Source organism: Cataglyphis hispanica, chromosome 3 (genome assembly GCF_021464435.1).
Source record: "Cataglyphis hispanica isolate Lineage 1 chromosome 3, ULB_Chis1_1.0, whole genome shotgun sequence".
Lineage (NCBI taxonomy): Eukaryota > Metazoa > Arthropoda > Insecta > Hymenoptera > Formicidae > Cataglyphis > Cataglyphis hispanica.
The window spans coordinates 2,758,719-2,771,204 of record NC_065956.1 but is presented as its reverse complement, the minus strand read 5'-3'; the positions used below and the strand labels follow the sequence as shown (position 1 = coordinate 2,771,204).

Here is a 12,486-nt window from a genome sequence, read left to right as displayed (position 1 = left end):
TAAATTTCTACAAATAAACGTGTTTCGCTTTATTTTACATTTTACAGAGAAGGAACATCAGAAGCAGCTCGAGCGAGCGCGCAAAGAGCAACGTAAGGCAGAGCGCGGCGAGCTGCGCACAGAGCAGGAACAACATGAAGAAAACGACTCGGCAATTAATACCAAGGATATTCCTCAGCAGTCAGAGCAAACCGTCGCGGTCGCTGCCATGCATAACGAGGGAGTAGTCAGAGCAGCTCACAGCATGACTCATGATGTCTCTCATTCTGAGCCGGTAAGAGAATTTATTGCAACTATAAAGTCTAAAACTAATATTGTCATTGTTTAAAAATTTATTATTTATATTTATTATTTATTAATTAAATTTTATAGATATATTAAATAACAAAATAATATGATATATATTTATAGTATATAATATATAGTATATAATACATTTAATAGAAAAAAATATCTTTATGAATTTCTTGTTGTTACAATCAACAAATCTTATTACATTTGCAGGGTTATTCTGTAAGACGAGAGGTATATCACAGAGAAAGTCGATCTGTCTACTTTACACTCGCATTCGCTGGCATAGCACTTATGGCGGCTGCAGTTGTGGGCGTCGCAGTATTTAAGAGACGCAGTGCGAGAAGTCCTCATAGCCAGGTATGTGTCGTAAAAGATTGCATTGGTATCATTACAAGAATGATATCAGATAATGGTGGTCATTCCTTGCGCACACGCACATATATTTATATAATATACATTTTTTATTTTCTAACTTTAGTATATGATTTAAACAAGAATATGTGCAATGTAAGAGAATTATAATAATATATTATATATTAACATATCAATTATCGTACTATAATGCGATATATCGTATCATAATGAGATATTTCTTGATTTTCCGTAGGGTTTCATTGAAGTCGATCAAGCAGCTACGCCGGAAGAACGGCATGTCGCGAATATGCAGATCAACGGTTACGAGAATCCTACATACAAATATTTCGAGGTGAAGGAATAATTCGGTCGTCACCTCACAGTTTTCATTTCTGAAGCTGGTCGCAATCGCGTATTCGTTCTCGCGTATTTCCTTCAAGAATCTCATAATATTTTGTTAGAGTAAGATATATAAATAACATGTATATCTCTAACCCCCGCGAGATTCTTCCGAAGATCCGGAACATGTATATTTCCCGGAGATGCGCTAATTCAGAAAACGCGTTTCTTAATTGGCAGATCGCGCTTGCGACGAGACATTGCGCGTATATCGCGTCCACTTGTTACACATCCTGGCTTTACGCCGCGGTGTAAATCGATTTTCGCAAAGAATTGACAATATCTGTAAAATAAAGTTTGTAGCAGGGATACACGCTGGATGGGAACGAAACGGATTCTACGGGAGATAAAATGACGTAGAATTTACACTTATGTGCCATACGAACACGAGTGTTACACGCTATCTTCGGAAGTATCTCATGCACATATTGTTTTCACATTACGTTGTCATAGACATGTTGGTATAAAAACGCAGGAAGGAGCGCTCGTATTGTGTAAAAGTAGAAAACGTCATTTTTAGACTTACCTCGATGTTCCTCCGCCTCTACACGTTGTACACTCGAATCAGAAGCTCCGTGGATCCGACATTGATCGTAACTGATCACTCTCATTCCTTGGGGACGAACGTTCGAATGACGATAGAACGTGCGTTTACATGGACAATGTAAACGTCGGTAAACGTGTTGTCGTTGCGCTCTTTGCTGTATTTTTAGGTTCTGATATTTTCGGAGATAATCAAAATGGCAATAAAACATAATGCAGCTTAAGCACTACACGAAAAAAAGCGATAGCGTTTGTAGTAGCTTGTCACTGGGAGCAGCATATAGACATAAATACTCCGATTAATCGCGTAATCATTAACGTTATGCTAAAATAATCAAGCGCGAGCGAGCTACGCGGCACTCTTAAAATATCAGAACACATGCCCCATGTTATCGTTGCACGTTTCACTCTTACCTTCGTGATGCAGCTGTTTCATTCTCTCTGTCTCCGTTCGATTCCCACTGCCTCGTTTTCTCTCAGTGACCTTTTTCAGTACTTAACGTCTACTTTTAGATGATAAAAAACCTTAAGATGTAAGGAAATTAAGTATCATTGATATCTTAAAATTAATGACGATGATGAGGAAACAAGTTCTATCATTCCACGCGAAAATCCATTGTTTTGTCGAGGTGCTGAGAACGCTAGCATGGAGAATATTCGGCAGCTTCATTCGATCTTGCCGATGAGAAACGACGATTGTCGCATCGGACAGATCATGCCGATGCTGCCGAATAAGAGGAACAGTTCAACCGGAGATCATTTTTGAGTGGCAGTACCTCTGACTATGTTAGGTCGAAAAAGAAAAAGAGTATGGCAGCTGTTGAGGTAAGCGTTTCTCTTTCGTTTCCGCGTTTTGCGTTCTTGGGAAAAAAAGGGAAAAAAGATCGTTAACACAATAACTATCTTAGGATATATTACTAATTATATATGACGCGCGAGACGACGATGATGATATAATATATATTACACGTTTAATGCTTATATATTTGTATATGGTCAAACGAAAAAAAATGGTAGTAGCCCGCACTTTAGCGCCAGGGTCGCGTGGGGAGAAGAAAGCACATGCAGTTCTTGATTTTTTTTCTTCACCACGTTAGATGGTTACGCGCTTTCGTCGAACTTATTTGATAAAGAAGAGCTTGCGATGCGATGCGGTGCATTCAACGCCGGCGCATGCAGATGCGCTGCCATAATCTACAGAGCCATTACCGTCCACTAGTGGTTGTGGTAATGTGGTAACATGTAATCACACACACCACAGAAGTCTTAAAGACATCTAAAAAATATGTAATAAAAAGTCGTCTTTATGATGTCTGAGAGATTAAGATATCTCTATGTGGTATATGAAAGATTGCAATGTATTTTTAAACGTCTAAGAGATTAGAACGTTTTTTTTTTTTTTTTTCTTTTTAGTTGTCTTTATGACGTCTATCCTATGGCGGGGGGACGATAAGAGCGTAAGCATCGCTATCGTTAATGTACCGTATTGTACCTTGAGGCATTCGGGTTGGTCGATCGCCCCAACGTATATCGATATATCCAATAATATAAAGAACGGATTCATCTCGGCGGCGCACGATAATTATTATTATCTTGGTAAATAGTAATTAAAAGTCGCGTTCTGTATTCTGTATTCTGAAACGCCCCACACGAATATCCATGCATAAGTACATACATTCCTGATTACGTGCTAAGATAATCCTCTCCTTTAATTGTGCTCACTTTACTATTATAATTGTGTCGCATGACACACACGATAATCGACCGCGATCAGAGGGCGATTAAAAAAGAAAGAAATCCTTTAGATATATTCCTAAGCGCACTTGTGAAGCAGCTGCCTTTCTCCTATCTATCTAACGCGAATCACGTGCACACATAGCGACCGTTTGTCTTCACGCAACTCCGGTGGAAAAGAGTGTGTATAATCGACAAGATGCTAGACACAGACACACACATAAACAATACACATCGCTGAATGTTAAAAATATTATTTTAGATATATTATAAGACGATAGCAATTATACCAGTGAATGTACTATGACTATATGAATAACAGATAGCATCAATGCGTTAACAATAATGATATAAAATATCAGTTATATATGTATATGTGTGTGTGTGTGCGACGTATGAATAATATATAGATATATATATATATATACAAAAATATATATATGAAAATATACACATGCATATACATGTATACATATTAAATTAAATATTATGTACCTATAGCGCGTATATAGTCGTTAAACAACACATTGACAACATCGCATATAAAAGAACCTTGATACGGATTCACAGATGCTGAAGAACCTTTCTTAAAAACGATTGTACTTATTATTTTTCTAAGAGTCTCACACAAAGTTAGAGCCTCTGCTCTCGCATAGAAAGATGGTTTGCGATTAGCCGGTATTGGGACTGATTTGATCGCGTATATATATATATATATATATTGTTCATCAAATTCACGCGATTGAGCGTAAAGCAAGCAGCAAGATTTGGCACATTATATCGCGTATATAAGTATGTAAATCTCGAGACTTGCCGACCCGAGGATATTACGCCGTACGCAGGCAACAACGGTCCAATGTTCTCTCCGATGACTTTCGTAGAAGATATCGGGGTGGTATCAGTAGTAGCCAGTAGTCGGAGCATATCATGTTTCGGTGATTCAGTTGTGGCGGGAAAGGAAAGAAAAAGGAAAGATGGAGGAAAAAAAGTGTGCGCTTCAAGATACTGTGAATTTGCATCGGGCCATCTCCGTATATAGAAGTTTAAGAATTGATTTTTGTAAAGAGGTAATAAGTATATATATATATTATATATATTATATCGAGGTAATTGAATTAAGCTTAAAATGTGAGATGTGAGGAAAAGGAGAAGAAGAAGAAGAAGAAGAAAAATATACGTCCTTCAAGCCGCAGTCCAGAGATTAGCAAGTCCAGAGATGGAGAAAGAGTATAATAATGAGATTATAAAACACTAGATTTTATTTTTACAGTTCTTTCGGTATTTCCCTGCCGTCATTCTATCTTTGATAATTATCGAGCAGCGCGAATTACTGATTCTGTTTCCGCGTTGCAAGAAATAATTTGATGCATAAAGTCTGTTATATTATCATATTTTTTCCATCTCGTATGTAAAAGGCTTAATAATACGCGTATTATTTACATATAAATATAATGCAGATGTGATGAGAATCTATCTATGCGTGGCGCAAAGATAATCCCAATTGGTCTTAAAAAGATATTTTTTTCATAGTAATGAAAATTGGAATTCTGAAGAATACTACTAATAATTGTGCACGCGAAAGAGATTTTGTTTTTCTCTTCTGTGAACAATGGCAATCTTCGTAACGGAAACGATTCAAATAGATTAATTATAGCAATTATAAAGTAAGATTGCTATAAACAATTATTCCCTGAAAGATTTATTGCGTCTTGTACTGTTGGAATTTTAATCACATAATTATATCGAGAACTTCGCGCACAAAGAACGGCTTTATACTTTTTTTTTAAATACATAAATTAACCCATATACTTTATATGTGCAGTGATTGAAAGGCTCAAGAGTGTGAGGCAATTCCATAGGATTCATAAGAAATCTTATTTCATCAGATTTTCTTTTCATATTTATATGAAATTTATATGACTACTTATATGTTATAAATTCCGCAATTTTTTTGCACTGAAACCTTCAATCTTCTCTTTTATTTTACTAATAATTGCGATTGAATGAAAATGCCATGATTCGCCGTTGTTCACGAAAAATACAAGGGCCAGTGTCGAAAGACTAAAGAAACAAATTCTCCTCGTCCCTCTTTCTCCTTCGCAGGTGTTTCTCCTCGCCGCTCACAAGTTTTAACGCATTATTACACCCCATTGAAAAGAACGTATTGTGTTTGTGGATAAATGTAATTTTACTTATCAATAAAAATAAATTATAAAGAATCGATCGTGCATTTCATTACAATTGCCTCCTTATAATTTCGTGGTTCTAGGTTGAAACAAAAAATAAATTGAATGTTAAAACAGTGTCTATTGATAATAATTCTCTTCAAAAAACTAATTGTCCAAATAGTGTCATTGATAATGATTTTCTTAAAAAAAAACTAGTAGTTAAATACTTATATATATTTTCCCAAGATATAAAATATTAATATTGCATATAATATGTTATATTATCGCAATATATTATATTATTACATTAAAATATAATATATAATATAATTATATATAATAACATATAATTAAGTATGCAATTTTGTGTCAGCGCGAGATGAAAGTCTATTATATACGCACGCATAACGATTTAATTAAGAATCGAAACAGTTATCATCTACATCCAATTAAGATTCGATGCATTCAAGAATATCAAAATAAAACGTGCATGTGCGTTGCGTTTATAGTAGTACTAAGATAAGGATAAATCAAATTATACACATGCACACATTTTTTTCTTTAATCTGGATAATAATTTTGGTGAGTTTTTTTTCTGTTAAATATAATCTATCTTATGCTATCATTACTTAGATCTCTCACTTTATTTATTTTTCATTTATGCGATAAACAAGAGTTTACATATTAATATTGAGGAAAATACAGCATGTAGAAATTTTATATGATTATAATTAAATGATATACAAAAATAAAGAGAGAAAGAGCTTATTCATGCATTCCAATTTTATTCTTGAAACTTTTGTCTCATTAAATGCTTATTAACAATGTAGGGCTCATTATTTTACTTTTAAACACTCTAATATTTTTCTTAAGAATGTCCAAGAATTAAAACTGATTTCTGTTTAATCAACAGACATGTCAAGATGTTGAATATCGAAAATAAAAAAATAAGTTGCTAACTTTATAAATAAATTTTTTAATTAAATTTACGATTATGCGACAAGATCGTGGATAAAAAGTTTTACTATTCTTATATATCGCATGTGGTATAAAATAAATCTGTATATAGAGCTTCATCAATATAATAATCATATATTATATCACCATGTACGATAATCTATTAGCCCTCTTGATAACTTTATGTAAGAATAAAACAAAGAAGCTTGCGAAAACGTATACATGAATCACATCTATGTATACATAATATAAGTATATACATCAATCTTCATCGAGTTTCTCGATAGAAAATTGATCTATATAGCACATCTAATTTTATCAAAACCATAGTCTTCTATATCTAGATTGGTAACAGCGATATGTTACACATAAAGCCCTAATAAGTACTCCTATTACGTAACTTTTAATAACGACAAATATCATTGTTATACACGTCATTGCGCTGTTTTAATTATTTTCCGAATGTTTTAGCTGCGCAACAAATATTTCGTAACGAAATAACATCGTTAGAAAATTAGGGGCTTACAAAGGCAGCTATTTACAATTGAACAGAATATAAATATATGTATAATATATATATATATAAATATATACCAAATATATATATATATATACATATATATATATATATTTGATATATATAATATATTGTCATTAAACATGAAATATAAAACCGCGTGTTAGCAGTCTAGATATAACATTATATATAGAAGTTGTGATCAAACTTTTTGCACGTCAAAGCGCAAGAGAAAGATAAAGAGAGAGAGAGAGAGAGAGAGAGAAAGTGTCTGAATGAGACAACTGTCTCAGAAACTGGAACGCGTTCCGCATTCTCACTTCACATCGCGAAGGGTGAGCGCGACAACGCGAAACCGTTTATCAAATGTTAAATACAGTTTCTCTTCACGTCTTCACGCTACAAGCAAAATCGATCATACCAAAATCCTAATGTGATAATTGTGCAATTAATTAAAGTTATTGTTTTTTGCAAACTTGTGTTTTTCCAATAGAATTTATTCTGACGAATGACGTAGCAAAAAGTGTAATATTTCATCATATATATCCGCTACCCCTTAGATTAATCTGATCCTGATCGAAATTATGCACTTATTAAGTGTTCCGTTGATATAATTTCATATTTCACACGTAGATCTTAGCGTGTTGTGACAGCATGTTTGAAAATTCAATCTGTCAATCAACAGGCGATCAATTAGTTAAGGTGCACGCAGTGGTACAGCTGTTTGTTCTATCTGTTAAATTATTTTAGAGTCAATTAATTACAGAAAAATCAACACACAAAGGGAGAGAGAAAAAGAGAAAAAAAATTTTGTATCAATCAATGCTATACGCTTCGCCAAGATCGCTCAAATGTCAACGCTCAACGATGACTTTGATAGATCGCTCGAAGAACTTGAACCGTTGCAATGGAATGCTTTGCGAAAATTGTGTCATGCCAGTGTGGAGTTTATGTCCTCTAACAACGAGAATAGTGTCAGGATCAAGGCCGCGTTACTGGTCATCCTAGAACAATTGGACGAATTGCTGCCACTGTACAATGAGATAGCTAAATTTGCGTCGCACTTCGATTTTGATGAAGAAACTCCGGGAAATGGATACAGAAGTTTCCTCTCAATGGTCGACAAATGTATTATACATTCTGAACAAGTCTGTCGACAGATGTATGATCAAAAGGATTCTATGTTCTCTCGAACAAGTCATCATATGAAGTAATTATACACCATAAAAGTTGCATGTATCATATGTTTATTTAATGTATAATGTTCTGGATTATGCTTAATTCCAGGGAAATAGAAGCATGCTCCCAACTAATGGTATCGTTACAGACATTTTTTCAATATTTAAAAATATTATACACATGGAGTACTGAAGTAATGAGCGATGGAAAACTGTCACTATTCATAACGAATCATGACGCTCAAGAATATCTCCACTGGACAGAAAATTTTAATCAATATTGTTTCTATGGTAGATGCATAGGATTTCAGGTATTTGTAAATAATATATAATATTTGTTGGATCATGAGCAAGTTTATCTAAAATGTTACCTTTTCCAGTTTTGTAATAGTTTAAAAAAGGTATTAAAGACTGTAGCATTTGCTATGGTATCTTATAGCGAAATATATTATAATAATGATACGCTACTAGGACGTTGCACTAATTCCATCAAATATTTGTTTGACCCTGAAGCAAGAGCACGTCGTATTGTTAATATATCTCGATATGCTGATATTTCTTTTACTCAAGCATTTTGGTTCTTGAATGAACTTGGTAAGAAATAAGTAATTAGAAGAATTGTGTTAATTAAATCTAAAATATTCAAAATATTCATGAAATAATGTATTTGATACGTAAATATATATATTATATATATATATATATATATATATATATATATATATATATATATATATATAATATTTACATCTTAAAAAAAGACATATCTATTTACAACAGATACTGTTCAGGTATTCAAACTATTTTTTTTACTGTACTTATAATAAAAATGTAACTTGTATTATATCTGTATTTTAGAAATACTTTCTGTAGTAACTCCCTCACTAATCATCAATCAACTAATATCTATTCCACCTGAGGAATTAATTCTGCCTACTCTGGATGGTGAAACTATTTCAATCCCGATACCAAATAGCCATATTGGGAAAAAACCAATCCATGTTAGATTACTGAGTTCCAAACGACGTCTAGGAATGGTAAAATATTAATTTGATTAAAAAAATATTTATCTATTATATGTATATATATATATATATATATATACATAGGTTTTTTTATTTAATTATAATATTTTATAATATATTCTATTTTAGTGGAGTATAAATTATAGAATTTATAGAATAGAAAAATTTTATTAAATAAAATTTAATTAGACCGAGTAATTTAACATTTTTCATTAACATAATATTTTATCAAGGTCGGATCTGGAGGTATAGGGGGAGAATTACATGGTTTATGCGACAAACTGATTATTCATTCTCACGGTGGCGGATTTGTGGCACAAACATCGCGATCGCATGAAATGTATCTACATAATTGGGCAACGACGCTCGGAGTACCAATCTTAAGCATAGATTACAGCTTAGCTCCGGAAGCTCCCTATCCACGTGCACTTGAGGAAGTACTATATGCTTATGCATGGGCGTTAAAGCATGCAAGTACATTGCTCGGAAGTACAGCGGAAAAAGTGATATTTGTAGGTAAGATAAAAATTAATTTATCTTGATATGTCTGTAATGTGTATAATAGCTGACCTGATTAACTTGGGATAATTATAATTAATGTTTTAATAGGTGATTCAGCAGGAGGTAATTTAAACTTAGGGGCCACTTTAAAATGTCTGCAATTAAATATAAGAAGACCAGATGGTATTTTTATGGCTTATACACCAGTATTTATTGATTTCATCCCGTCGCCATCACGCTTGATCAGTCTTACAGATACGTTATTACCATTTGGTTTTTTGGTACGATGCATGAAGTCTTATGTGGGAGCTGACAAAAAACCTACAAAGTAAGATTTTAGTTAAAATTATTACAGCATTTTTTTTAATTAATGTGTTTTTACATAATAAAAAATATGTTTTATAGAAATTTGAAAAGAAACGTATACTATCAATCATTCGTATACTTCCCGTTTATGGCATACATATCTTATTGTAGATATGATGAAAATGATACAATACAATGAACATACAAATAAAATTTATCCCACAGAGAAAATGAGAATGGAGAATGCGCCAAATCAGATACAGAGTCTTTTGCTGAAGTAAGCGAAAGTGATCTTATAGCATTAGCCCTGAGTCCAAACGGAGATGGCGCGAACGGCACGCAAAAATTAGTATCTTTACCATCCGATTCGACGTTAAATTCTGTCAGTTTAACAGAAGTCGATGGTATATACAAATCAAACAGTACATATGGCCTCATAATATTTGTATTATACCTTATTTGTTAAAATATATCTACTTCTCTTTTGAGTACATATTTTGAAAAGATTTTTTCAATGCAATAGGTATTGAAGGTCCGAAAACGCAAGTGGAGTCCCGAGAATATGTCAGCAGATTTTTAAATATGTACAGAAATTCCGGCACAGCTTCAATATCGTCGCCTGTTGCGGAAAATGGTAGTGTCAGCAGAAATGGTAATGTTTCAGGACAAAGTGACAAATCGTGGTCTCTGTTCGGATGGTCCCTCGGAAGAAATAAGGATGTCAGGCAACTCGATATAAAGAATGGTTCTTGGGAAGAATTTATATGTACGATACCGAAAGATCTGTTCATAAGTCCTTATCTTGCACCAGATGAGATGCTAGCCCATATACCGCCCTTGAAAATGCTGGTACTTATTTGAACTTTTATTATAATTTTTGATAATGTATGATAATTAAAATGCAACGTGTTCTAATCGTTATTAAGGAATATCGCTCGAATATTTTGGGACATCCTATACATAATAGCTCGCTTTCAGACGGTAGAGTTTGACCCTTGTCTCGATGATTCTGTCATGTTTGCAAGGAAGCTTCGCTCGCTTGGCAATAAAGTTACACTGGATATATTGCCGGATTTGCCACATGGATTTTTAAATTTCCTACATGTAAAATTTTTTTGTTTATTTTATATGAATTATCACAATATATCATCATATCGATATTATTGGTGTTGGTATTTGTAGGGTTCAAAAGAAGCGATGGAGGGTGTAGAATTATCGGCCAGAAGAATAAAAGAATTGTTGGAATTATAACCATAATATAAAAAATTATTAAGATATATATATTGATCTAGAGTAAATAGAAAACGTATTTCAATATTGCAGCAACCTGTATTTATACAGTAAATGTAATTGTATTTAGATGCAATCAAATACTCGTGATATCATTTCAGTGGCTTAATTATCCTATATATCATGACTCTGATATATAATAGATAATGCTTTACACTAGCAATTTTCTATATGTAGTAGCTTCTTTAATTATTATTATGTATTATTGTATATTGTGTCACATTGTGAAAACAGCATTATCTAAAATAATTAGAATATAAAGTGTTTTACATCTAATGTTTGGTCAGATCTTAAAAAAGAAAAGAAAACGTCCTGCATATATAAAGACAATTTTACAGCTATTTAATATATATACATTTTAATTTTTTTTATATATAAAGCATACTTTTATAAGTACATTTTTATGAAATATGTTACATTGTAGTACAAGTGACATGTAGTAACATATCCATCTATGTATTACATAGTAATAATAATTATTATGTAATATTTTATATTAGATTGTAAAGTTGTGTAAAATTTTCTTTGCATGTTTTTTGCATGTATTTTACTCATACTTATTTCTCATAATGATTCTTAATCTGTAAATTAGATATAAAAGATGCAATATTTCTTATTTTTTTGTATAAATATTTTCACAATATGCATACAATTATTTTAATATCATAATTTTCTAAGAAAAAAATAATTTTTAAAAATATGTACAAATTTTTAAATATGTCTAAATAGAAAAGAGTTGGACAATAAAGATACATATATAAAAATTGCAGTTGGATTTTTCTTTTCGGATAATAGTCTTTCTCATAATTTATAATATTTGAAGAAATAATGAAGTTGAAGCTTTCAGAATTGCAATAAGAAATGCTAATTTGTGTCATTTTCTATCAAAAGTATTCTTCTGATACTTTGTCGTTTTTATATTTTAGAAATCAAAGTTAAAAATATGGAAATTCTTGGAATTACAACTACAGAAATTAGCGAGTATCATTTCTTATTTGATTATATTCTCATGATACTTTGCAATCTTTCAGTTTAAAATTGTATAATATTAAGAAACAGAAAATATATTCAGAGTAAACATAGGACTAATTAAAATGTCAAAAAATTTTTTTTGACATTTTAATTAGTCCAATTTTTGACATTTTTGACAATTCTCAGAATTCATAAGATCAAATTGTAAAAATTTAATATTTAAAAAAAAATTGATATTGCATTTTTTT

At 32.1% G+C, this 12,486-nt stretch overlaps 2 protein-coding genes across 9 annotated transcripts in view; both read left to right on the top strand.

Moving 5' to 3' along the window:
- Positions 1–5,543, top strand: part of LOC126859489 (amyloid-beta-like protein) — a 44,221-nt gene extending 38,678 nt beyond the window's left edge. For all 3 annotated transcript variants that reach the window (XM_050610830.1, XM_050610831.1, XM_050610829.1), the window contains exons 13-15: positions 48–274; positions 505–651; positions 902–5,543. In XM_050610830.1, the coding sequence (XP_050466787.1) occupies positions 48–274; positions 505–651; positions 902–1,012 (485 nt within the window). In that variant the 3' untranslated portion in view covers positions 1,013–5,543. The remainder of the gene's footprint in view (positions 1–47; positions 275–504; positions 652–901) is intronic.
- Positions 5,544–7,234: 1,691 nt separating this feature from the next.
- LOC126859488 (hormone-sensitive lipase) lies at positions 7,235–11,901 on the top strand. Of its 6 annotated transcripts, none has more exons than XM_050610824.1 (11): positions 7,238–7,491; positions 7,733–8,176; positions 8,254–8,455; positions 8,525–8,738; positions 9,003–9,181; positions 9,403–9,685; positions 9,779–9,998; positions 10,202–10,398; positions 10,500–10,825; positions 10,955–11,080; positions 11,159–11,901. In XM_050610824.1, the coding sequence occupies exons 2-11, from the start codon at positions 7,818–7,820 to the stop codon at positions 11,225–11,227; spliced, it is 2,175 nt and encodes a 724-aa protein (XP_050466781.1). In that variant the 5' UTR covers positions 7,238–7,491; positions 7,733–7,817; the 3' UTR covers positions 11,228–11,901. The 6 variants fall into 6 exon arrangements, with proteins under 6 accessions (XP_050466783.1, XP_050466781.1, XP_050466780.1 ...); XM_050610823.1 differs by having other exon boundaries at positions 7,238–7,668; XM_050610822.1 differs by having other exon boundaries at positions 7,238–8,176.
- Positions 11,902–12,486: the final 585 nt, after the last annotated feature.